At 45.8% G+C, this 27,984-nt stretch overlaps 1 protein-coding gene across 1 annotated transcript in view; it reads left to right on the forward strand.

The window, feature by feature from the left end:
* The window catches only part of LOC115328902, a 111,728-nt gene that overhangs the window by 72,778 nt on the left and 10,966 nt on the right, over nucleotides 1-27,984 (forward strand). Inside the window, exons 4-7 of the mRNA XM_040215277.3 lie at nucleotides 13,636-13,751; nucleotides 21,704-21,813; nucleotides 23,563-23,641; nucleotides 25,991-26,144. Coding sequence (XP_040071211.1) covers nucleotides 13,636-13,751; nucleotides 21,704-21,813; nucleotides 23,563-23,641; nucleotides 25,991-26,144 — 459 coding nt within the window. The remainder of the gene's footprint in view (nucleotides 1-13,635; nucleotides 13,752-21,703; nucleotides 21,814-23,562; nucleotides 23,642-25,990; nucleotides 26,145-27,984) is intronic.

Consider the following 27,984-nt stretch of genomic DNA (forward strand, 5'->3'; position numbering starts at 1 on the left):
CTACTCTTCCTTAATTAATTTGATCTCTTTTTTTTTTATTTCTCTCTCCTTTTCGCTCCTTCTTTTTGTCTCTCTCTCCTTCTTACCTGTGGATGGATGGACAGGCGGATGGATGATAATGGCTCTAAGGAGCATTCACTGGCGGCCGTAGCTGTGTGCGCGACTGCTCAGCGCGCGCTGACGACGAGCTTCTACAGTCGTTTTGCAACGTGCGTAACGCACGATCAAGAATGCCGACCTCAGCAGCCTATTAACGCGAGCTCGTTCTGAGCATGCGCTCTAAACATCGCGCTTAAATATGGCGCCCACTGAATACCTCCTATACCCTTTGCAATGGGCGGTAGCTTGCGCCACCTAGCCTAAGTGGAACGCGCACGACGCAGTGTCTGCAGACGGTCTCTTCTCTTGTATAATGATGTATTAAGCCGCAGTCACTTTGGCGATACGTCATGCAAAAAAGACAGTCTTTAGAGACACTGCCTGGGGCGTGTTTCTTCCTCGTATGACGGTCACATAGGTCGTACAAAACCGTCTGCAGACATGTTCCAAGCATGAATGAGGCCAACGCCTTTGAACATGCTGCTTAAGACTTGTCCGCAGACACTTCTTTCGTCGCGTCTGCGGCGAACACGCGTGTTTTTCGTAGGATGTATGTACAAGCAGTGTGTGCACACTGCTGCGCGGCCCTTAAAACTCCCCCTCCCGAGTCAAATCTAAACCGGAAGTATATATATCTCTGTCTCGCATATCACCCTTGAACGTCCTGAAGGTATGCGCGACGCTTGGATTATTATCGACACGGTACGGTACGTGTACTTTCGACCGGGACCGGGGGCGCATTGTGCGAGCTTATACGGTCCGTATGCCTTTGGACGCACGATTGTAGAGCGAGTTATATAGATAGCACCAGGTGCGACCGAGTCACGACGACATCGCCGAGTTCGTTTCGAAAGCGTGCGCTTGTCGTTCACGTGGCCTTGAAAACAAAACGCATCCGCTCTCCCCTTGGAAATGGCGGTACATTTAAGTCCGATGGCGAGCCAACGTCATGCGATCCGATAAAGCCAGTCAAGCAGGAAAAAACTGCATCGTCATGGCGCTCACCGCTCATCGTCTGCTATATTACCGGCTGAACCAACCGCGCACACTGACTGAGGCGTGATCCCGCACTCTGTCTCTGTTATCGGATTGATTGGGACATAAATCTAAAATCTAATTATAATATTCGTTATCCTGGAGGCCAAATAAAGACGATTTAAGTGTGTTTGGAAAAGTTTTGAACTCCTCTATAGACCAACACGCGGTTGTGACGTCACACCTCTGCGGTGGCGCTGTTGTCGCCACGGCGCATGCGCAGAAGCTCCACCTCGTGCAAATCTGGTTTCTGCGCTCGCGTATTGCCCACACCTGGTGTGGGCAAACGCGGGCTTGTTTGTAAACAGTGTGTCGGTCTATACTGAGCGTGGCAGAAGCTACAAGGGCGAGCTCAGGGCGTTCAGCGTCCCTGCCAAGCACGCGCGCTCGTGCCGTGCATGCAAGCACTGTTCAGGGCCACATGCTCGCGCTTGTAGCTCGTGGCTTGCACTTGTAGCTAGACTGCACAGCGTCGTTGTGAACTTCAACACTGTAAAGAGAGCCGCTATGCCGTAGCTTTTTCTTGCACTACGAAAGCTACGAATGACGCAGCGCTATTCGATTTGAGCCCCTATTAGGCGTTTGCAAGTACGGGCTCTGGGCACCGCCATCTTCCTGCTGGTGTGTGTAGATCGCCTGATAGTCGAGCATTGCTGAGACGTACCCACGGTTTCCGGACTGGCGCCCAAAGGAAGTGTTTTTCATCCACGGTGGCCAGACTATAGCTCTCGAAGCGCGGAGGCACTGAGCTTGACCTCAACTGTGAAAGGATTCAGCCATTGAGCGTTTCTCATTTAATTACATTAACCTTTTCAAAAATATCAAATCAAAGAGAGGTAAAAAAAGCACATTTATTTTAATATAAAAAACAGGGCGCAGGCGAGCTGGTGTAAGTTTACCATTTTTTAGACCACCTGACACGTCATCGTGTTTCTTCCACCCAGTCTCAGGTGGTCTAAAAATGGTATTTTAATATGTTTGTTCACCAGTTCCCCTGCGCAATCACCCTAATGTCTCGTTTAATGACTGAACCTAATTTTGACAGGTATGGGAAAACGGCAAGCCGAAATCGTATTTAGAAGATGGTATTGCGATGCTCACGAAGAAGGCGCGCGTCCCAGAGGGAGGATGGCATGCATGCTCACGCTTGCACGCCGAAGAACCGTCACGAGAAATTCACGAAAATAGAAGCAGATGCCATTACCGAATGCACATTTCCACTCGGCATATCGTCCTCTTTTCTTATTTTCGTTGTGTTTTGCTTTTCTCCGCCCCATCTGGGTCTCGCCCCAAATGACATCCAGCGTCCCATCTGGAAATTCTAAAAGAGTCCGCCTATTATCGTCGACCTCAATGCACCATTAATAAAAAAAACATTATTTTCGTTCTTTTTTTTTTTTCTTTTTTTATCGTATTGTTCTCAGCTACGGTGCCTGGAGTGCGAATAGACCGATCTCACTAAGCCTTGGGCGCATGCGTAAAGCCGCCATAACTTTAGTTCACAGGAGGCAGACGGCCGTGCACGCGAAGGCTCGTGCCTTCTCGTGCTCTACACGCGAAGAGCTCCAGCGAGGTTGTCGCACGTGCAAAAAGACTGAAGTTCCCTCGATGCATTGCGGTAGCGGCGGCGTAGTCAAACCGGCTGGTGAGATCGGTCTATCCTATACTGGTGCGTTTAGAGTCCTATACGCCTCGCAGGTGGGCTCATTTTAGTCTTCTGCGCATGAGAAAGGAAGTAGTGGTGACGTCAGAACGCCGAGCCCTGATTGGCTGATCGCGACCCCCTATCTGAGCGTCGTCTGCTCCTTTACAACGTCGTCTGCGTCTGTCTTACCTTTCCTGCGACTTTCGGAAGTCGACTTCGCCTTTCAGAGAGGGCAGACAAAATAACTCAAGTGGTACGTTGTTTTTGTCTAACAACTAGCAGAGGCGCATCAAGGAGGGAAGTCAGAGGACTCACAGACGAAATGTCCCGAGGCGCCGAGGTTTGTTTGCTAAGAACCGAGAGTCCCTCCTTTCGTGTGCGGCGAGACTCCTCACTCTTTAACGGCATCGGCGGGTCGGCGCAGTTAACGTCGTCTGCTTTACGTCTGCTAGTCAAAGCGATGGCTGCTTTACCTTTCCTCCGTCTGTCGGAGATCACCGCTTTTTCACCGGCGAGAGTCACCGTTACCTCGGAAAACAAGGAGATGACAAGAGGAAAAGATTGACCTCTTAATCTAAAATTGAGGTCAGCGATCAAAGTATAAGACGGGAAGGGTTCACAAGGGTCGCGCGGGCATGTTCCATTCAGCACGCCAGCCGGTCGTGGGCAGACGGTCGCCGAGTCGGAGTGCCTGCTAGGCCTATCTGCCGAGCTCGCTTGGTCGTTGTCAGTGGAACCGTGGCCGTTGGAGCTTTTCCCGGGTGTATGTGGATCCAGCGTTCTTGTTCGTCGTGGTCTGTTTCAAATACTTTTTACTTTTTTCTTGCTGCATGTAGTCGGGACGCGTGAGAAGCGCACGTAGAAAAATAAACGTCCGTTGGTCGTCGCGACCGCGACGCTGTCGGCCACGCTGATTTGATCGTAAGAAGTACGTAAGACAGTTTGGGAGCTGTCGTAGGATTTCGTCGTTACCTGAGCAAAACTTACGAAAATTTAGTTTCGTGAATACGAATTTGTTCTCAAGTTTTGTCTTACGCATATTTTTGGCGCAAGATCGTTTTGTGAACCTGGCCTCTGGCCTCTGCACTTTCGAAAGTCGCAGGAAAGGTCAGAGAGACGCAGACGACGTTGCGAGCAGACGACGTTGCAAAGGAGCAGACGACGCTCAGATAGGGGGTCGCGATCAGCCAATCAGGGCTCGGCGTTCTGACGTCAACGCTACTCCCTGAGCAAGAAGCAGACGAACTTGCCCTCCGCATATCGCCCATGCACACACACACACACATATATATATACCGGGTGTTTTTGCGAAGACTTTCAAAAATGCTAAAAATTAGGGCTATTGAAAAAAGAAGAAACTCTCTTCGGGAACAAACTACCAGCCACGGCGGACGTCAGGAATTGCCAAAAACCTACTAATTAGCCAGATAATTAATTAAAACTTGTTAATTAACTTTTTAATTAGGGGAAGTAGACATATGGTTCCAATTAAAAAGTTGCTGAGCGTGATCGAAAACCACTAAATCAGTCATTTTCAGGAAGACTTTGAGCGCGTGAGACGAGTAGTAGCGCACTGAAGTTGCCACTGGTGGAGCAGGTACAAGGCTAGCGTTTGCGGTAAGGCGCCCACGCGATTTTTCTGGCTCTTATCTAGCCCCAGCCTTGTACCTGCTCCACGAGTGATAATTTTAGTGCGCTACTACTCTTCTCAAGCGCTTAAAGTCTTTCTGAAAATGACTGATTTAGTGGTTTTCGATAACGTTCAGCAACTTTCTAATTGGAATCATATGTCTATTTCCACTAATTAAAAAGTTAATTAACAAGTTTTAATTAATCATCTGGCTAATTAGTAGGTTTTTGGCAATTCCTGCCGTCTGCCGTGGCTCGTAGTTTGTTCCCGAAGAGAGTTTCTCCTTTTTTTCAATCGCCCTAATTTTTAGGATTTTTGAAAGTCTTCGCAAAAACACCCGGTATATATATATATATATATGAACGGCCAGCAGCAAGGTTAACATCGGGCTTTCACAATGTCTTTGTGCCGTGTCTTGTCCATCGTTCTTGAGCAGCCTTCTTTCCTCTCCATTGCCCCGATTCATTTAGCCACTAGCTGTCTTCTTGTTTTTTTTCTCTTTCCCGAACTCCGCGTGGCTTGTCTTCGCCTCGAATCCGTTACCGACCGATAAAGTCACCGGGAAGTGTACTTACCGCATCACACGCACACGTATAGGTCAACCTACGAAGACCCGGCGAGGTATACGCTGCGTTCAGGGGCGTGGTCGGCACGTCAGCGGTGTCCGCTTGCCGCAAGTCGCGGTCCGATGGAGGAAACCGAAACTAACATCTTCGTTGACAAATGCTTCTCAGAATGCAACTGAGCCGCTAGGGGCGCCTCGGTGTTGCACATCGTCCACACCACCCAGCCATCTATCCATCCAGAAAAATATCGAGAAAACACAAATGTGGCCTGGTCGAAGCTATCGTGGGTCGAGCTTGGAGAGCAACCTCTTGAAAGACTCGGAGAGACAGCCAATCTTTCGCTGCGGCTTAGCAATTCTTTTGGGGCCCCGAAGAGCCAAGGCTCTTGGCGAAGCGTCGGTAGCAACTGTAAGACTTTGTTCTTAATTAATTCATCAGTGCTCAGTATTTGGGCCACCTTATCGATGGAAACCATTCCTAAACTGACATCAAGATAGAGTTGAAAGAAACGTTGCACGTATACCTTCTCACACCACCAAAGAAATGAACAGAAAATGCATAGAAAAAAACGAAGAAGGGAAGATTAATCTGAACTCGCGGGTAGCCAAGTTTTAAAAAGGCTCGCGCATGCTTCGATTCCCGTGCCTTTCCTGCAGCTCGGCCGTACCATTGTGCGTCGGACGTGGACGGGGAAGTCTCGAGAGCCTGTAGTCACGATTTTCGCACACACGCCCTCGTGGCACAAATCGGTCTCCCGCGCCGACGGTTGTAAAAACGCGCCGCGCACGAGACGAGCGACAGGCCCAGAAAGTTACAGACTAAAACAATCGAAAACACGGCCGAGAACAAAACAACAAACAAATACAAAAATAAGCTTAGAAACGCTAGACAAAACAATGCATTTCGGCGTGTAAACCCCTTTCTTTCGCGCATGTCGTGCCCGCCCGTGTGCTCTGGCGAATATAGAGCGTATCGAATTCCAAACCGCGCATGCGTGCATGATGTGGCATTCCGAACTACTAGGTTCGGCTGGTGAATTTGGAGCCATCTAAAAGCGCACCAAACACCACGCGCGAGCGGTAAATATGCTATAGCTCGCACACGCATAAAGATACGAAAAAAAAAAAAAAAAAAAAAAAGCCTTAAAAGCGCTTTAAAAGCCATCAGCGGAATTCCCCATACACCGGTGAGTCGAAGCTATACACTTTTTTCTGACCCGCTTTCGCGCCTCGAAATCGAAAACGAAAGTTGAGGCACCGCGTGCCTCGATTTCGTTTTTATTTTATGGCCGTGGTGCGAACGCGTCCGTTTCTATTTATACACTTTCTCATTGCGGCGACTCGTGGCGCCAGGCTACCGCAGCTCGCGGTGTCAAAGCACGAATAAGTTTTAATGGATTGAGTTGGTTTATTCACGACCACGCCAGAAATGCGTGGTCCAGTCACCGACGATATGAGGTGGAATGCGTGAGCGGCGGCCAGGCAACATGCAGTCTATAGCGGGCAGCGAGCGAAGCGTAAGCGATGGTGCTCAAAAGTGTCTGGACGCAACTGACTCCCCGAAACGCATTGAAACTGTACAAACAGAAACGTGCAACGAACTAATTTAACGGAGATTAGCTCGTTATATCCGATGTTCGATATAATCGAGTTCGTTATAAGTGGGTTCGACTGTACAAAGTCTACCTCCGACTTTTACCCATTCATTCATGGGGAAAAGGGACGGGGGTTGGGGGGGCTAGGTCGAACACAGTTAGTGGTCCCACTTAATCCTCTGCAGCACGACTCGTGCAATGTAACTATGCCATTTTGGATATTTTACTTCTCTTTCGTCAGCCATAGTTTAGTAAAGGTATTACGCGAGCATCTCACAACTGCCCTCGTGCAATTAATTGTCCGCCACAGCATGTAGTCTGAATGCGGCGGTAGAGAACACAAAATTGTTTATCAGCCCCGAAGATATGGGATGTTGGCTCGCGCATCAGATGACATGCCTTAATTACTTCGTAGTCAAACGAATATTACATTTTTTTTTTTCTAAATAGATCAAATGAACGTGTATGAGTTGAACAACGTGTATAATCTCGAACTCTAGAATCAGTCAATACTTTCGAAAATTTTCACGCAATCTAGAGTTCGTCCTGTTTCCAATCGATAAGCTTCCGCGTGGTATCACAGCATATTTCAGTGGGGGATTGAATCATCACCCGTTGAGTCGTGGCATGGATTTTCGAGTGTAGAAGCCGTAGAGACTGTCTAGGGTATTCTAAGTTATAATACAGTATGACAGTCATCCCAATATAAGCTCCCGTCAAAGTGAACGAAAGTGTCGTAAATCCGATCAAACCATAAAACTACGAGCTCATCTCATAAACACAACACTTTAGTTCATTTCGCTTCTGGAAAGTTCAGACAGGTTTATGCGACATTTCAGACTAGTATATCCAATCCTCAATGTGCGAGTCTTAGCGGACATTGACTCGTAGCAGTTGCAATTTTTGGCGTGTTATTTGCCCGATCCAGGGACTCAACTTTGGTGACATTTTCGTTCAAAAACCTGTCTTAAATATATATAAACCTGTCTTAAATATATATATATATATATATATAGCTACAAGTTGCCACCTTCGGAGAGAGACAGTCGTTACTTCCCATACCCACTTCACCTTCGATGTGCCGTTCTCAGGTAGCCGTCTTTGTAGCCTATTAAAGCAACTGCCGGAACGGATCACTTTCCAACGTCGATTTCACAGCCGAGAGCGATAGCTCCGCGCACGCGACTTCCACGACGTCTAAAAGACAGCGGAAAGCTCTCGGGCACAAACAAGAAAGACAAAACAGCAACAACGAGACCAAAACGGGGTCACTAGATTTTTTCGCGCCACTGGCCGCTGTTCGGTCTAAAGCCCAAAAGCCGGTTCGACTCGTCTCGGCGCCAAAGCCGACCTCCGGCGGTCTTGAACTCCGCTCGTCGGTGCCGTCGCAAAAAACAAAACTCGTTAGGTCTTACAGACGCCTGTCAGAAGAAACACACCCCGATAAAAACTGGGACTCGCGGCGGAAAATTTGTTTGTTGTGTTGCGTGCGCGTGCAGGCGATGTATATATATATGCGTCGCGAGCGAACGTCAAAGAACGCGCCATAGGGTACACGCACTATTATTCTCTTGGAATCGTTTCCTTTGACTGATCGAGTGTCGTACGCGAAGCTGGCATTGTTGTCTCTCGCGCGATATGCAAGCTACTAAGCATCATCCCTAATCTGCGATAGTTTTTCTTATTCCCCGTAAGACCGATCGCAATCTTGGGAAGCACAAGGCAAGCTGGGATCTGCCATGTCATCTACCACACCGTCAAGCGTTTCGCTTGTACGTTTTTCTTGCTTGTGTTGTTGCTTATGAAGGAGCGTACCTGATAATGGATGTCTCGTCTTTTGTTAAGCTGTGTTAACTCGTTTCGAGTTGTTCATTTGCTGCATTGATACTTTAGAGTTAGACCCATGTTTTTGTGAAAAAAAACTGTCTCCAAACTCCGGTCCAAAAACACGCTTTTCGTGTAAAGGTTGTCAAATTATAAGGCGCTGAAAAAAAAAAAAACAAAAAAAAAACAGCTTTCTGCGTTAAGTCTTTATTTCGTATTCTTTTCCGCGTTCCGCCCATTAAAATTTGAAAAGCATGCGGGAAGGGCCTCAGCACGCACCACGTATCGCTGCGCCGCACTGTTTTTCCGTAGCATAAAGATGGTCTTCTTTCATCGCCCTCGCAGTGCCGACGAACGTCGTCTGCTAGCCAAAGTTTAATAGTTTTGTAATGAGCAGCCGCAGACTGTCACCGCGAGGCGTCGTGGACGCAGGCCGAGGCCGAGGGGGGGTCAACACGAACCCCAGTGATACACGCGTCGTCCGAAAAGGTCATCCGGCGTTCGTTGCCTTGGTGACGGCGATGAAAGCAGACGGCCGTTTTGCTGCGGAAGAACACTGCGGCGCAGCGATACGAGGTCCGTGCTGATGCGCTTCCCACATGCTTTTCGATGGGCGGAACGCGAGCAAAAAGAGTTCGAAATAAGGGCTTAACGGAGAAGACGGGTTTTTTACAGCGCCTCATAATTTGACGAGCCTTATACGAAAAGCGTGTTTTTTTTTTTTTTTTTTTTTTTTTTTCTTGTCATCTATCGCCCTGTTTTTTATCCATAAAATGGGTCAATCACTTAAATAACTTCTGAATGAGATGTCGGTTCAGGCTGAAACTTTGGCATATGATTCGAACTTCTAGCGCTACCTTCGGGCGGAGAATGAGGGTTCAGCGACGCGTAGTTTATTTTTGCGCAGAAAAAAAAAAAAAAAAAAAAAATTCTATTCTTTGGGGGGACACCCTATTTTATGTGCGTGAGTTCTTTTGTTGTTTTTTCGCGCACAATAAACTTTTACACCGCCGGAGCCATTGAAGCAAACTTCAAATATTTATTTCATGGGTAGGTCAGATAACGGTGTCCCAGTCAATACTGCAAAAAGTTTCAACCAAACAAATGAACCAGTGACAAATGCGCCCAGCGGGCGTACAAAATTGGCTCTCACTCCCCCCCCCCCCCCCCCCTTTCCCTACTTCCTTAAAACGCTTATTACTACTACTGCCAAACAAATTTCATTTCTCCACAAGTACTATATTCAACGTTCCATGAACCGATCGTTAAACTTTTTTTTTTTCTGTTCACTCCTGACAATAAAAAACAAAACCCAATAAAAAGAACTGCACTACACGCTTTTCTAAGGCAACTTCGAGACGAATTCTATCCAGGTTGTCGGCGGGTCGCGAGGCGAAAGAGAAGAGATACCGAAACTAGTCACGAACGACAAAATAAACTCTTCCGGGGCGAGCATGGCCAATCCTGACTTCATGCTGCAAGCAAAAACGTTCGTACCTTTTTTTTTTTTTTTTTTTTTTTTTTATGGTTAGGCACGTTAACCTATGCATTTTGTGGGTCTAATATGAAGACGCCGGTTCCGTTCAGTTTTGGCGCGAACTTGGAACCATTTCATAAATTAGTGCTAATGACTACAGGAGGAGAAGGATCCACAAAAATACGGTCCGATCGTGAGCTCGCGAACATTAAAAAATCTCTCATTGGCTGATAACACTCGCCCATTAAAAAGCTGTGACGCCACGTCCAATGATAACCCGAGAACGCTCTCGCTGCTCTCACCTCGGGCCAAAAGAGAAGACCCCGAAACAAAGGTTACAATAAACTAGAACAGTGACATATACGACAAGGTAGCAGGGTGGTACCATACGGTAATACGGCAAGCATGACATACGGCGACATCACAAGTCACTCTCACGGGAGGATGCAGCAGCGCGGACGTTATATATGGTGTACTAAGACAGGAGAGTGCCCAGTGAAAACGGCACAGGACTATGTCCTATACTACAGAACAGTGTCACACCTGTCAATATACGACTGGCCAGTCGCATATATCACGCGTATGTGTAATGAGAAACGAGGCAGTGTGTCATGAGTGTGCCACCTGTTAGCGTTGCGTGACAAATGAAACACTGCCGAATATACGGTTCGTTTCTCGGGGTGGAAAGCCGTCTTTCCCTTTGTGGTGAACGGTCTTCCCAAAGATTAAAATCGCTCCAAACGCATTACGATGGGTCTCCGCTCACTGAATAACGGCGCAAAGAGGATTTAGACTGCGTGCCTGCACAACACATACAACATATCGCCTATATTTTCAATGCGAAAGCATTAACTGTCTCATGGAGCCGGACCGGCGTTATCAGCTTTTGAAGCCGCTCCAAACGGCTCCTAAATTGCCCTGTCCGATGGAGCGAAGCCTGTCGTCTGTAGCAGCCTATTGATGGATAGACTCGCATTGGCTGGCGCTCGGCATAGTTCCAAGGAACGCCACCACACTGCCATGGCGCAGCGGCCCGGCCGCCGGTAAGAGGGAGAGGGTGGCCGGGCTCTGCTAAGCGGCCGGCCGTAGAGCCCGCCCGGGCAGCATCCGGAGGGGTCGCCCGGCCGGGCTTAGCGCGGCGCGCAGCTTGGAGGAATAGGATACCGACACAATGGCAAACTTAAGCGTCAATGCTTTTTTTTTTTCTTTTTTTTTTTTAAGCCGCGGTAACATTGGCAGTACGCCATACAAAAGACAGTCTCCAGGCACTCCCTAAGGCGTTTCGTCGTTTACCCTGAGACTGGGGTTTTTTTTAGAAGAGCAGAAGTAACAGAAAAAACAGACAGCTCTCTTGAGACCTGTCTTTAAAAAAAAACAAAAAAAAAACAGTCTCAGGGTAAACGACGAAATGGTTGACTTCCACCAGCTAGCCTGTACCTTGACTCTTTTCTCCCTAAGGCGTGTTATTTCTTTCTATGACGGTCTATTTCACACTGGTCGTACAAAAAAGCCCTCAGCAGGCATGTTCGAAGCAGACATGGGTATGAAGCAAGCTGCCATGCTTCCAAAATGCTTGAGGCGTGTGCGCAGATGATTCTATCGTAATGTCTGTGGTGAACACCGCGTCTTTGTACGATGTGTAGGGCGTGTGCCTGGATGTCATCGAAACTACGTAGGATGGTGGAAGGTAGTCACCTAGGACATAATTACTTAGGCGGTAAAACTTGATGGCTGGTCAATAACCTTTCGAAATAAAATTTAAAAAAAGACAGTTGACGATATAATTGTGTTTATTGCGGCGCTAACAGCGTCGCGCAGAGTAAGTACAGATGCCACGTGGTCTGAACGCTGTAAGATCGAAAGACCTCCATCGGCCAGGCGTCCATTAGTGAGCCTAAAAAAGCGTCGATACGTCGTGCAGCGGCGGCGTTGACGGAAACACCTGCCGGCTTGGGTGAGCGGCACTTTCACGAAACCGGCGGCCTTGGACGCCGCCAACGCGGGGCCAGGGAGCCCCGAGTGCACGCGGTCCTCCGTCCATGCCTTTCAGTGTCACGGTGAAGGAAGATCGTGCGCCGGGGCTCTCTGCCGCGGCCATATCGCGTCTGGTCGCGTGACGGCGGCCAGGGAGAAACCTGCAGCGTGGCTTCTGCCCTCTTTGGTCGGCGTGCAGCGAACCTTTCGCGAGGCCTCGCGGTCGACTCTTGAAGTCCGCTACAGGACCCTCGAAGAGGCGTCCTTATGCTGAGGGAGCATGTTTCTGCCGGGTGCTTGGAAGAAAAGAGAACGGCGCATCGGTAGTTCGTTATAGCCCGTGGCAAAGGTTACCCCCATGTTGCCGTAAAGAGAACTGGGACCTAAAAACAAGATTTTCGGGTAAGGCCCGTCACAATGGGGAAACGCATCTTCACCCTCTTGGGTTTGAACACTTCGAAGCTTTGTTCTCGTAGCCTTTTTTCACCGCTCCATCGCGGCAAAAATTAAAAAGAAAAAAAAAACAGAAACGCAGTTTGTATATACTTAGTGTGTCGTACATGGGTATCGCGTACTTTGCTCCCAAAAATATGAGATAATCACACGCGCTCAAGTGAGCTTCGAGTGAACTAACCCATTGGGCAGATTAAGCACATGGTGTTTTCGTAGGACGGCACTTGTGTCGGGAGCACGCAAAGCATGCTTCGAAGCGCGCGTCCGGACCGATACCGGCCCTTCGAAAACGACCTACTAAATAGCGCTAGCTACTGACCGCCAAGACCGTCGAGAGCTTAAGGGTCAGTTATACTTTTACGTTGAGCGCAGCAAACGCAGCGTAGCGCAGAACGCCAGCGTTTCATTGGCCGTCGAGCAGGAACTCGACATCTGCGACCAATCAGTACCTGTGTGGGCCTGTACACCCTAAAAAAAAAAAGCCCGTGCGTTTGCTTTCCCGCACAACACTCGGAGAGCCAATCACCGTTTCGGCATCGTCATTCGCTGAGCTGCCTCCGTAAGTTGCGGAGATTGGCTCTCCGAGTGTTATGCGGGAAAGCAGACGCACGGGCTTTTTTTTTTTTTTTGTGTACTGACTAGCACGCCACGCGAGCCTTGGGCTCTGCGACGCGAGCGATCACTACGGCCGGTACCGAGGTCACGTGGCCTAGCCACTGCACTTGATTGGTTGGGATATGAATATCTTGGCCATGCAGCGCGGCCAAAACATTTCGATAGTAAAAAAAAAAGGAGTCTTTATTTGGATTATTTCGTCTCATCTTCAAGATGGTATTCCAATTAAAAAGCTCATTTTGTAGGGTAAGAACTTTACAACCATGCTATTGTCTAGCATGCTGTCACCTGGTTTAAAACGATAACCATATCCACCCGACAAATGCCCGAACTCTGTAGGCGCAACTGTCACTATTGTCGCGTGACAAAAGCATGCTACTAAATAATTTCCGATCCTTCATATTAAACGATAAACACTGACTAATAAATCAAAAAGCAGTCGAGTTTGACGAACGTGATCGTGAAAGTCGAACAACTGCTCGCACAAGCTAAGCAGGTTCCATTTATAAAATAAATGTGCTTTGATAGAAATAACAGAGAACATTTAGGCTAGCTGGTGAACTTTCGACGTCTTGTGTGTTCCCAAGATTTGGGAACGCACACATACCTGTGTGTGTGTTGTCCACGTTTTTGTTCCTAATTCTCGGGTGTTCAAGATGTTACGTTTTTTACCTACTTTCTGTCCATACCAACAGTTTTTTTGTTTTTTGCTTCTTTTTGTAGGAAGGTACCGAAGAGCGGTCTGTGGCCATATCGATCCGAGTTCACAAGGCTCTTGAGCTTTCCGACGACAAGTCCTACGTCATCACCTGCGGGAAAAACAACTTCAGGAACGCCAGGTGTGTAACCAAACCTTTGCATATCCTCCACGCGGCTTCACTTTTCCCTTGCCACTTTACTTCACTCCCTCCACTTCACTTTATGATTGCCCGTTGGCACAAGCACAAAGGAGTGAAAACACATGATGGAAAGCGCACGAATAACCGATGAGAATCGCCAGAGAGGCATTCTGACAAGTTTTGACTCGCCATTAACAGCATCGAGATAAAACATGTTCGTGTGCGCTTGTGTAATTGTGTGGTGTATTTGTCCGCGCGCGCGTCTGTGTCCGTGTGCGCGGGAAAATATTAAAATTCCTTGTTGTTTTTCTAGCTTTTGTGACACTTTACTTAGCCAAATCAGCAGTCTGTCCTTAGGGTAACCGATCGTTCCTGTTGGGGATTTTAACAATCCTCAGAACCGTAGTATGCAATGCAAAAATAGCGGATGGCGCCAAAAACATAAGCTGTAACGGACACCATTTTGGCATTCGCGCAAGGTTAGTTAAGTGCTAGAGCTTTAGACACTATAGTCATTGTCCATTAATATAACTACTTTTAAAGTAATTTGGACGAACTGCTTCTCTACCACCCACGCTACAGGGAAACGAGTTACAATTATTGCTACTAATTTACATAATTACTTCGAACCGCATCAAACGTAGTTCCGTGCCCATACCCGAACTGCGTTCTTAGTTTGTTCAGTCTGGGCGATGCTAAACCAACGAACGGTAAAATTTGGAACATTAAAACTAAATCAGAGTAGAAAAAAAACCTACAACACGAAAAAAATTTGGCAGACACTTAAGACTGCTTACGTGTAGGAATGCAAAAGCACTCCTACACGCAGTGCATTCCTACAAGCAGTGCGCCACGTCTTCCTATCGCACACTGCGCTGCGGCGGTGACGTCACGCTCCCCCCACTGCGCAGGCGCGGCGAACCCCGCCGGCTTCTGTGACGAAGCATCTGCGTTGCTTTGCTTTTCTTTGTGTTTTATTTCTGAGGCGCGTCCGCTTTGACCTTGAGCGCCCCCGCAGGCTTCCGTGACGAAGCATCTGCGTTGCTGCGCATTTCTTTGCGTTTTATTTCTGAGGCGCGTGCTTGATGACGTATTGGTGTGACCATCTTTAGGACACAACGCCGTCGCTTTTTCGCGTATATAATCAAATAAGGCTTTGCGTTTCTTCTTTTTTTTTTTAATGGCCGACAGCATGCGCTAGGAGGCATCTGGATCAGACCTATTCGTTCAGGCAGCGTTCTTAGATAAAAATAGAAATTAAGAGTAAGAAGAAAACCGTATCTAGAGCTTGGACAAACGACAGTGCAGGAGTGCGTCATTTACTGTCCCCCAAGATTGTCTAAGGTACTGCAATCAAAGGGAAGCTGACCGCATGCATCGTTCAAGCGGAGGGACTTCTTGCCAAGAGGCGATCGATGGCGACATGGCGTGGTGTATTCGCTGATTTAACAACTTTTCGACAGAGAAAAAGAAAAACCTAGAAATATATAAATTGGACCACCAATGACGGTTATGCTGTAGTAGTAAACGCGTTTATTGAAAAGAAAGGGTGATTATGCCGTTACCTCTTGGTTGTTACCATCTGGCAATACAGGGGAGGGGGGGATGATCTGGGAATGGGAATTAGATGTAGGGGATGAGGCCTAAGGAACAGATAAAACTGACGGCTATACTGTATTTTATTTGCCGGGCGGGTGGCGCCCTCTCTCGGCGGCCGAGCCAACTAGAACCGGCGACAGTCCCTGCTAAATTCTGCCGCGCTGTGGTCGACTTGTTTGAGCCGTGGTTTCTGCCGGTGATCGGGGGAAGTCACCGTGCCTTGCAACGTGACTCAGCTAAAGCACATGCACGATAGGGTGTCCAAGCTTGAAGGAAAGGGCGGTGTGACCCGATGATAGTTCTTTTCGGGCTCAGTCCAGACTCAGCAGATGCTATGAGGGACCTATCAACGAAAGTCAAAGGTGCAATTGACTGGACCTTCCCTGTACATGGACGGTTCAGCGATACTAGCACACGTGCACAAACGTGGCGAACATCACATCGGTGCGCTTTTGACGCTGCTTGATTTGTCCCATCGACTCCAAGCATTGGCTGCGTCTGGAACGAAGTAATATAGCAAGTTTTTGCCGCCATGTGCGGTGGTCTGGTTCTGGGGATCCGTACAAAATTATCTCGGACAAAATGGCTCCCTACTACTATGTGGTGCACGTCAAAGACCCCAGGTTAGCGGTTGTACTGCACTGGATAAATTTCTCATCTACAGCTAAGAGACTGGTCATCCGTGGAGGCGTACCAATATCAAGGCTGTCAAACATACAAGCAACACGATTTTATGGCCCCATGCACATATCAGTACGAGAAAAAAAAAAAAAGGTTGTTCCACAACATGCCATTGCAAATATCTAGTATGTGCATGATGATGTCTTTGACTCATTATGTACATGCCTTTTCTTGCACCTCCATTGCACTAATTAAATTTAAAAAAAAATACTGTCGCAAGATGTGACAATTTTCACTAAAGTTGCAGTGCAGCCGACACTACGAACTGGTAGCACCAATCAAACAGTGCCAAAAACAAAACATAATAACGGTGCTTGTCGACTTTTTTTGTGCCGACTAGTCTGATCAAGCGCAGAGAGCGCATCGTGACTTTGCGCTTTTAGTGTCATAGGTGTGTTTGTGCCGTAACTTCCAGGCTCCAGCATTGTACAGTGCTCCGAGTTATGTGAATAGGAGCCATAGAGCCGAGTGAGCGATAATAGACCTTCAACTAACTTGTAGGAAACTGTTGTTTTCTAAAATATACCACGAAAAGCTTGAATAGATTAAAATATACATTACACATGTATCGAATAAACCTTCAGAGTAGCACTTCGCTAAAACTATCAGAGAGTGCCCAAAGTGTCAACAAATCACTTGGGACCATTTAGTGCGGGTTTGCGCTTTGGACCATTTTGTCCGGGAGCATTTTGCCCTACACCCCCGAGTTTGATGTCACATGCATTGTGAGGGTAAAACGAAAAGTGGGCGAAAGAAAAAAAAACACACAAAAACGACACGTTGTTTTTTTTTTTTTTTTTTTTCAACCCAAAAATAAACAATGAATTGCCGAACGCTCATTCTCTGGCCAAAAATAGCGCAGCGGTCTGAACCAGATTCCGAAGTTTCGGAACTAAATGTTACTTTAATCAAACATTATCACTGATTTTCTTAAATTTCCAATAAAAAAAAATGGCGGCCGACAGAGCCCTCAAATGCATGGAGCTCAATGGCACCAGCTACCGAGAATGGGCCCTATTTTCCCACTTCAATTTTCAAAAAATTGCACAACTTTTGAGTGAGATAACAGTTCCGAAACTTTGGCATTTGAGTCAAACCGCTAGCACTACTTTCATGCAGAGTTCACCAATGCATTTATTTAATGCAATGCAAAAAAACACTAAAATTTTGGAGGGGATACGCTGTACACAGTCAACCTCTGAAAAAGAGACCGAGCTGGTCTCGAAACGTAGGGTTTTGCTCTTAAACAAGGATTTCGTTGGTGTATATTTTATATATTATATTTTATTTATTATTATTGTACATATATATGTAGGGATGGCGCGAACCACCCGAGGTTCGATATCGAAAGGTTTCGATATTTTCGAACCGAACGGATGTTCGAATTCGAAAGGTTTCGATATTTTCTACCGTACGGAGATTCGATTTCGAAAAATTCGCAACTTTCAAAAATCGTGGAGTTTCGAATTCGAAAAGTTCGAAGCTTTCACGGTTTCTAAAAGTTCGGGTTCGATTATTTCGAATATTTTTTTACTTGAGGTTCGAAAAATTCGAAGATTTCGAACTTTCCCTAACTTGAAATTCGAGAGATTCGAATGTTACGAATTTCTTTGGATCTGAAATTCGAATAATTCGAACATTTCGAATTTTTATAGACATGAAGTTCGATCAATTCGAAGATTTCGAATTTCTTTCTACATAAAGTTCGAAAACCTCGAAGGTTTCGATTCTCTTTTAACGCTAAATTAAAAAAAAAAAAAAAAAAAACGAAAAAAAAATTTAGGTTTTAAATTTCTTTCAAGTCCAAGTGAGCAAAGTTCGAAGTCCGGTTTTCATGTTCCGCCACAGTTTCAGTTTCAAATAAAGGCCCGTTCACACTCTTGCGACCTGGTAAGAACGAGAGAGACCAGACCGGTTTTTAACCCTCTTGCGATCTCTTAGGACCAGCTCCGCTGCAGCGCATGCAATCCAGTAAGAGGTCGCCAAAGGCTTAAAAAACGGTCTGGTCTCTCTAGGTCTTACTCGGTCCCAAGAGTGTGAACGGCGCTAAACGTTTTCACGCCTCACTGGTTTTCACGAAATCATGTTTAGAAATGTTCGGGTGTGATATTTAGACTGCGCGAAGTTGGTCAGGCAATTAAATGGGACGACGAGTGTCCCGGATGTGCTGGATTATTTGCCAGTGCAGAGTGGCATGTGCAGATCAGTAATTGTGACCGCCAGCCCAGGGAGGGGGGTTAACGTGCATCACGCAGTAGGGATCACACGAACGCACTGTTTAACAATACTCATCCAGTTCGAAACGGCCAGGGGCAGGCAGGTGGTTGAGGCCCAGAAAAACCTTGAGGCGATCTGGCAAACTGCCTCCCAGCCATACCCCTCCCCTCCCCCCTCCCTCCCTCCCTCTCCCCTCCCCCTCCCCCTCCCCCTCCCCCCCCCCCCCCCCCGCAAGCTGGTAGTAATCCGCTCGAAAGCCGCCCGAGTGATGCTGGCATATAGTAAGTTTAGTTTGTACATTATGCAAAATCCTGATACTGGGAATGAAATTTGAAAGAAAAAGTGTAAGAAGACAGAAAAAAGGAGACAGGACAAGGTCTCAAACTCAACTCAGATGAAAACTCGGCTCAGGACAGCGTCTCGAACTCAACTCAGCTGAGTTTAAGACGTTGTCCTGTCCCCTTTTAGAGCGCAGCTCTTCGGGGCCCGTTTCCGGCTTGAGCGGCGTCGCCGTCGCCGTCGGCGCAACCGCGCGGTGCATCATGGGAAATGTCCCATAATGCACCGCGCGAGCCCCCCACCGGGGTCACGTGACCTCGTGGGGGGCACGTGACCGCCCCGAGGTCACGTGACCCCGGTGCATCATGGGAAATGTCCCATAATGCACCGCGCGAGCCCCCCACCGGGGTCACGTGACCTGGTGGGGGGCACGTGACCCCCCGAAGTCACGTGACTCCCCTGAGGTCACGTGACCCCCTCCTCGAGGTCACGTGACCCCCGCCGATGTCGCGTGACCCCCCGATGACGTCATCGTCACTGATGACGTCACCGGCATCCACATCGTCATCATCACTGATGACGTCATCGGTACCCACATCGTCATCATCACTGGTGACGTCACCGGCATCCACATCGTCATCGTCATCATAACTGATGACGTCACCGCCATCCGCATCGTCATCATCACTGATGACGTTACCGACATCCGCATCGTCATCATCACTGATGACGTTACCGACATCCCCATCGTCATCATCACTGATGACGTCATCAGTGACGTCATTAATGCCGTCACCGGCATCCACATCGTCATCGTCATCATCACTGATGACGTCACCGGCATCCGCATCGTCATCATCACTGATGACGTTACCGACATCCGCATCGTCATCATCACTGATGACGTCATCAGCGACGTCACTGATGACGTCACCGACATTCGCATCGTCATCGTCATCATCACTAGTGAAGTCATCAGTGACGTCACTAATGACGTCATCGGTACCCGCATCGTCATCGTCACTGATGACGTCATCAGTGACGTCAGTGATGACATCATCGGCATTGGGGGTCACGTGACCCCCAAGGTCACGGGACCCCCCCCCCCCTGGTTAGTTTAACCCCCCCCCCCCCCAGTGCCCTTCCCTCCTCCTCAAGAGCTGCGCTCTAATTCGGCGTTACAGGGAGTTGTAAGCGGCTTTCATTTTTTTCTCTTTCTTCTTACACTATTTCTTTCGAATTTTGTTCCCAGTCTCGGGATTTTGCATCATGATCAACATACACCAGCTCGCCTGCAAGGGATCTTGCATCATGATCAACATACACCAGCTCGCCTGCACCTTGACAATTCTTTAGTTTGTGGTTGCTTTGGAGGTTTATCTTCCGAGACGGAAGAAACGCCGAGCAAAAAGCACAGAAGCTGACAAAACTTGAAATCGAGGAGCGTTCTACCATACCAGTAGCGTCGGAAGAGGAAAAACGGGGGGAAAGGGGGGGGGAGAGGGCTTCAGCCTCTCTCCCCCCCCCCCCCTCCCCCCCAGATATTTCGGACTGTTAAAGAAAATAATACGGGGAAAGAGGGCATGGTCCAGCTTATTTTAATCTGAAATTATTTATGCATATGTACAGCTACTGTCGCTCTTCACTGCATAAAAGGTCGCGTAGATGGTCATTGTTAGAAACGCGTTGTCAGAAGGTGCTACTCGTCCCATGCTCGGTGGTTCGGAAGCTGTCTTTTCGACCTAAATAACTGTGCCATTGGTAAAAACTAATAAATAAATAAACATAACAATAAATGCAAAAAATAAAAAGCTGGAGAAAAAAAACTCAAGAATCCACCGGAAGTGTTGTATTCTCTCATATTCACAGACCCAGAACTACGAAAGAAGTTTCTTCTACCAAAATGTGTACAGGCTAAAGGAAACATGTCCCAAAAACGTGAAATGAAAAATAAAAAAGAATATATATATATATATATATATATATATATATATATATATATATATTATTTTTTATGACGTGCCGAGTTTGAACAATATTAGAAATCTTTTCCCTGAGTTAATTTCTTCTTCAACATGAAAATAACAATATATACATTAATTTGTATTCTGCAGATGTTAATGATATGTACTGTCCGTGGTGTTAATTTAAATGCGATACCTCAAACAATTACGACGAAAAAAATTACCAAGTTTAGGGCGTAATTGCCCATAGATACATGTTTGGATATTTCTTCGAAACTCGTCTTAAAGAATAGCAATCATATCTTAAGACTACACTTACCTAGGCTATACATAGATCATTCTTAAAAAGTTTAACATCTCTACCATAAATATCTCCGGCTATAGCGCGCTTCAAATATGGCACAAACGACAATTGTCGAAAACCCGTCGTCCTTCCTCGCTCCTTCGGGAATCTATTTCTTTAAAACCAAGCATGCCAGACGATTGAAATAGACGGCATTGTCTTTCGCAAGTAATGCGGCGCCACATGTAAAAATGCGAGAAAAAAAATTATGAATGTACCTCACAGCTTGAATCCAAATGAAACCGCCCGCCCGTCTTTCGAAGTTCGACGGACTTCGAACTTTTACCCTAAAAGTTCGAAGTTCGTCGAACTTTTGACTTTTCAGGAATCGGAAGTTCGACAATTTTCGAATTCTCTAGATTAATAAGTTCGAAAATTATCGAATTTCTTAGCGTAGGAAGTTCGAAAGTTCGAAAAGCTTCGAACTTTTTCGTGCAAGAAATTCGAAAGTTCGAAAATCATCGAATTTTTTAGTCTATCAAGTTCGAAAGTTCGACAAGGATCGAATTTTGCAGCGTAATAAGTTCGAAATTTCGAAAAGCGTCGAACTTCTTACTTTAGCAAGTTCGAAAATTCGACTTCCGTCGAATTTCTTGATATGGAAAGTTCGAAAATTCGAAATCTTTCGAACCTTTCGCACCGCTTGATTCGATCATCGAACTTTCGATTCGAAAAAAGTTCGCGGCATCCCTATATATATGTATTTTGGAGTGGGCTGTGTACTTTTAGTATGCAAAATTGTAAATCAAAAGAGGCAGTGTACGCTAATTGTCCACTTGTGCATTAGTATGACTAAACCGAGTGCACCTAATGAGGAATGTTTTTAATGTCTTTAGGAAACCTGCTAAGTCATTTTTTACACTATCCAGGAATGAGCTGTACCGGGTGTCACTTGGATTCTTGGACGCAGACAAGAAGGTTCATGAGCTCGTCATTGGTCATCAGTATGTCCTCAGGGCAAGTGTCAATGGTCCTGGTGGTAAGTAAAAGGATACAAACAATTTTTTGTATAACATTTGCTTGGTGTACACATCGCGACACTGTTAGCGCGAACACGACATCGGCACATTTTCGCATTTTACTTCTGAATAGTAATAGCAAGCACGAAATTTTATCGCTTACATTATAGAACTAAGTGAGCTCTTTCCGTAGCAACAATAACTTGGATGACATCCCTTGGTTTCAAAAATAAAAACTGAAAAAACCGGCGATCGCTTGTTCGCGCTAACAGTGTCGCGATCTGTACCTTTTTAGTGTCTCCTGAAATTTTTGACTCTGTAATTCATGTGTGATTTCACAGAATGATTTTTTGTTTGCTTGTGAATTTGAAAACTATGGCGACCTCAACCCCCAAAAAGAAAATGCCTTTTTTATGTCACCTTTAATATCATTGGAAATTGTATAAAAATATATGCATGTTCTGTCTGGGACGTGATCGCAAATTCAAACATAATAGAACTATGTATGTGGTTGAAATTCCTTTGTCGTTCCTCCCTTTTTGTGCTCTGTTTTCTTAGAGATCGCTCCGTTATAATCCAAGATGTTTTAGTGGGCAACTCCTAGGCACCCATTTCCGGCTCGAGCGGCGTCAGAGTAACCGCGTGGTGCATTATGGGAAATATCCCATAATGCACCGCGCAGGGAGGAGGAGGAGGAGGAGGAGGAGGAGGAGGAGGAGGAGGAGGTGGTGGAGGAAGTGGAGGGAGGAAGAAAGAAGGAGTAGCGGGGAGAACGAAGAGGTGAGGAGGAGGGAGGAGGGGTATACCTTCCCTCTGTACCCTTCCCTCCTCCTCCTCAAGAGCTGTGCTCCAGTTCGGGATTACAGATTGTTATAAACGTCTCATTTTTTTTGTTGTTTTTTCAGTTGTTCAGCGGCCTTAGCTTTCTCTTTTTGCCGCTTTTCATAGTTTTCGTTCAGCCAAAATAACAAGATTGTTACTTTGGCCGATTTTGATTCTTTTCTGGATTAAATTGCCCTCATATGTGACTTCAAGGCAAACTGCTGGCCTACAGATCCTCAATGGCAGGCTCAAACCATTGGCAGCATACTCACAAACTGCTTATTCCAGTCTGGGCACCGTGTAATAAAGATTGACGCTGCCTACTAAAGATACCCAGGTCATCTAAATTAATCTCCAGTGCTCCACTGGGGTGCTCTAGATGCCCCATTTGTTTAGAATGTAAAACCCCCAAAATACTACACTCGGTATCAACCTTTTTGTGCTACGCTATCAAGTCTAGCGTAGTTTCCACAGTACCGCAGCCTTGCACGTGGCTTTGTCTTGCGTCTCGTTCGTTCAAACAAGCCAAACGAAGTCACGTGCTCATGCAGGTAGCTTTGACAGCATTGGAGCACTGTGAAAACCATGATCCTATTTGTTTATTCTTTCCTGTGTAAATGGAAACCATGCTCACTTTCACAATGTTGCACAAGAAAGTTCACACCAAGTTCTTTTTTTGTTACCTTGTCTTTCAAAAATTAAGAGTGCTTTCTCCTGCACACACTGCTACACTGCAGAAAAAAATAATACAGCGTCCACTACCGGCTGGCTGGTAGGCAAGAAATGTTTCTTTAACTGCCGAGAACTTGAAACGGACTTTGAAAGATGGGACTTTTGCGCAAGCCTATTAAAAAACATTTGGGGAAAGCATTACTACTCAAGTATATCACGATACGACTCTGGTTATCACTTGCCCAAACTAAATATTTATACACTTTTCTTTTCAGGTATCGAAGGCTTACGAGTCAAGTCATGCTTTGGCTTTGCTCCCAACACAAGTGAGGTGGAACTCATTGACATTAATGGGTAAGTAAAAGTGCCGCCTGTGAAGTATCTAAAGGCACTTTTAATGGGAACTTGGGGACGGTCGCAAAAAACATCTAGAAAAAACACTGGAAAGTTAACGAACCGAAGGCAAGAAGCCAGCAAAATGAAATGCATTTTATAAAGACATGCAACCTTACTTGATTTTTTTTTAGGTTTCCATATTTCTGACTCAATGAAATTTTTTTTTTAATTAAGTGAAAAGAGAATGGCTGCATTCATCCACAACAGCCATTAAATATGAAAGCTGTTCGCTGATACTGCAGCAAAAAAAGGCTTACTTCCATTACAACCTTTCAATGACAGAAATGTTTCTTGGATACTGTGTCATTTGTGGCACATTCATAAGATTTCTTGCCTATCAAGCAGGGAACCAAAAGCTCCTCTTAGTAATACTAATAGTATTTATTTTTGGGTGCCCACAAACAGTCAGTCATCTGTATGACTGTGACTGTTTGTCATGAACAAACATAAAAACAGAAATCCACAGACATATTCAAAACTACCAGTTCTAATAAAAAATATATACATAATGTTATGCGGTAAGCACAAGTACCTCCAATTGCTGGTGGTACATTGTAATCGATGCAGAAATGTTGAGGTGAAGTGGGGCAATGCTGTTATATAATGACAATCCGAAAAAAAAGCGGCAAAGTATTACAAAATGAGTAGTGTTAGGCAAATATTTAGAATCTAAATTGTTGAATAACAGCTTTAAATAATACGCTATTCGATATTCGCTCCAAGATGAAGTGCAATATTCATATTTTCCAAAGTGTTGATTGTGGCGAGTTTGCCCCTTTGAGTGTGCTTCTCACAAGGCACCTGTGCACTGCGGGAAAGCAATGCCCGCGGAGCTAGCGGGCTCCGTGGGTATTGCTTCCCCGCAGCACGCAGGTGCATGGTTAGGTAGCGATGTCGTGACAACCTGCGCTCATCATTCGTGCTTGTTTTGTTTTTTTGTCAATTTTGTAATTTAAGAAAGAATATTTGCATATAGCGAGCAAATTTTTTAATTCCCTCAATTTGGATAGCTGCAAAGTCCTTTACATGCCACAATTAATAAATGTGGTAGCTATATATTAAAATTAACTGAGCTTAGAAGTGGACAAGTGTAGGGTTAGGAAGAACCGTCCAGAGATCAGCTAAATGTTTGTTTAAGCATGGTGCACGGTAGTGAAAGGCTTGGAGAAACTATTCGCTTTAAACTCAAGATCCACTATCAGCACATGGCTAAAAACAAGCAAATATATATATAAAAAAATTGAATGTTGGTTAAAGTGAAATGGAACATGAAAGTTTAATTGTGCTAAGAAGATTCGCTAATGCCATTTGTTACCTATTGCAAAAATGCAGTCACAAAAAGTTCTTCTTGCAGACAAAAGCTGATGTGTTAAAACTTTCGGTATAGGTCTATTCATAGTTAAAACAAAAATACTGTCCACTGCACTATCAACTCTTATAACCATCTGCATGGACTCTCATACTCTTCCAAGGCACACCATAACCTCTGGCAATCTCAGGTATTTATTGTTCACCTCGTAGATAGCCATTCCCTAACAAAAGTAATGTTCCGCCTTACAACAAACGCAGCAGTAGCTATAAGCCATCGGAGCCAGTCCAACGCTGTGCTAACAGGCACGCAACCTTCGGAAGGGACGCAGCAACATGTGGGGTGCATGGTCACGTGACGTGCTCAGAGCTCTGAACAGGGTGAGATGGCTTGTAGCATCCGCCGCTGTCAATTTTAAGATTAAACGCAGTGTACACATTTGCAAGTGCGGCCTCAGGCGCCACCACCTTGGTCATTGGGTTGTGCTTGAGAGCAGCCATAATTTGATTATGATGCCCTAGCAAAGCGTCGTAATCGGATTATGACGCGCACAAGCGCATCCAAACTCAGAAAGATGGCGGTGCCCCGAGGCCGTACTTGCTAATGTATATATAAAAGACTATTTTTTTAGTTTTGGGAAATTTCTGACCCTCAACTTCTAAATCGCCTTCAATATTACATTTGTTGCCTTCAAAATCAAGTGTCTAGCTGCAAAAAATACGGGAGTATGTTCTAAAAAGTTTGGAGCTGCCTTATTTTGGCAGAGCCTCAAACTAAACCATGAGCCGAGCCTGGTTCTTCCAAAACAGCCGAGCACGTAAGCCGGGAAAGTCAAACAAGATATACTCGTCTTGAACGCTTTGGGAATGGCTCCACAATGACGAGCTAGGATTGTCCAAAAACGGTTAAGGGGTTCATCTTATCAGCTGCACACTTTCTAGACGTACGCTCTTGAAGTTGGGCGTTGATTTTCAAGAGAAGTGACGACACATTGACAGGTGCCCCAAGACAACGTTCCTGTCCGAATTCAAGTACAACGAGACGTCGGAAACCGCGGATGCAACGGTGTCGTCAACGTTCCGGTTCCCCGGGAGCAACAGGATCAACGTGCAGTGCGACATTGTCGTCTGCCAGTCGGCCAGGTGTGCGCCGGTACGCTGCCCCACCAACTCTTCGAACTTAATTATAAAAAAAGTTTAAGCCAAATTCATAGAAGCAATGTGGAGTGCAAGTTTGCCTGCTTCTTGCACAGGGGTTGCGATGATGTCAGAATGCCGAGCTCTCATTGGCCGAATGAAAAAATAGTGGGTAGACATCGAGGCATCAGCATTCTAGTTTACCCACTATCCTTTTAATCAAAGCCAATCAGAGCTCAGTGTCGTTCTGATGTCGCCGCAACTCCTGCGCAAGAAGCAGACGACTTGCTCTCTGCATATAGTCCCTGCGTGGCTCTGTCGCTTATACAGGGTGCGCCACCTGAAATGGGGCATGCGGACATAGTTTCAAAATAAGTTTTATATATATATTTTTTTCGGAGCTTTATTCTGAAGTAGTGAAATATAAAAAAAAAATTTTAAATCGGTGGCCGCGCATTACCTAAGTCCTATACCAGCCCATTTGTCGTCAGCATACTGGTTTATGAGCTCACTTCTGGGTGGCTTGCTGAACACAAAAACATTAAAAACCAATGGCAGAGACTGGCAATGGGAAAGATAATCGCAATAATTAGTACTTTTAATGAAATATATGAAAAATGACCACCTGGGAGCAAGCTCACAAACCAGTGTGCAGATGAAAGCATCCGATATAGGTCATAGGAAATGCACGACTGCCATTTTTGCTCCATTTATAATATTTGATCATCTCTGACTTGAGCTCTAAGAGAAGAATATCCATAAAACTTCTTATGAAGCGCTCATGTCCCCATTTTCAGGTATGTATGGTTTGAATTCGAATTCGGCAAGGTGTACCAAATGTGTTAGTCCTATGGCCACACCCCGTACGATTTTGACCTATGCGTCGGTAGAGCGTAGGTCACTTTTCTCGTGAAATCCAGGCCTTTACAGCGAAACACCACTTGTATAAACTCCAGTTAAACAAACTTGTTCAGATGAACAAAGTTCTGTAAAAGTCTCCAGCAAACACTTCATTGTGTCCAATACACTCAAATGAGTGAACCTTCCCTTCACTTTAGCAAACTTTATTTCTCGGGGTCCCTCGAAGCTTGTTTGAGTGATATTTCGCTGTAGCACATGCTGTGTTAAAAACGCCTGAACACCTAAAATGTTTGGCAAAACAAAATAACAAGACGTACAGTAAAACCTCGTTATAACAAAGTTGAAGGAGCGGTCGTAATTATTTCGTTATAACCATTAGTTTGTTATAGCCAATGTCCATTTCTTCCCACTATTAGCAAGCAAGGGGAATTATGATTGCTTTGTTATATCCATTAGTTTGTTATATCCCGTTTTGTTATAACGAGGTTTTACTGTAACATGTTGTACACTTGGACCCGTTTCGGTTACAGAAAACAACATTTCTTCGAGAGAAGTTTCGGCACAAGGAGGTTGTTTCGTTGGTAGGGTGTTTTCTTAGTCCGTTCTCAAACTTTTAGATCTCGAGGAACTTCCGTCTCTCCTGATTGGTAGCCGAGGGACCCCTTCCGGTTTCGGTGTTGATACAATAAAGCAGTGCAGAAGCCTAGAGAATGCACGAATTAAGAAATTGGCCGTTCTTTGTCGCACTTTTGCAGACGGGAGCTTACTGGCCAAACTGCTTTTGCTGGTATTGGTACACTGGAGGGTGCTAGCTTCGCTTACGGATATGCTTCTCTTGTTCAACAGACCTGACCACAAAGTATAAAGAAACTAATTAATGCTCACTATACCTGCATGCAATACACCTCCTCACCGTGCTCTTGCACCTTTTTTTTTTTTTCGATCTCCGAAATCCTCTCACTCGTTGCTCAGAGTGTACTAGCCTTCCCTGCAGT

The sequence above is a fragment of the Ixodes scapularis genome, unplaced genomic scaffold, assembly GCF_016920785.2.
Source record: "Ixodes scapularis isolate PalLabHiFi unplaced genomic scaffold, ASM1692078v2 PGA_scaffold8__174_contigs__length_109621045, whole genome shotgun sequence".
Lineage (NCBI taxonomy): Eukaryota > Metazoa > Arthropoda > Arachnida > Ixodida > Ixodidae > Ixodes > Ixodes scapularis.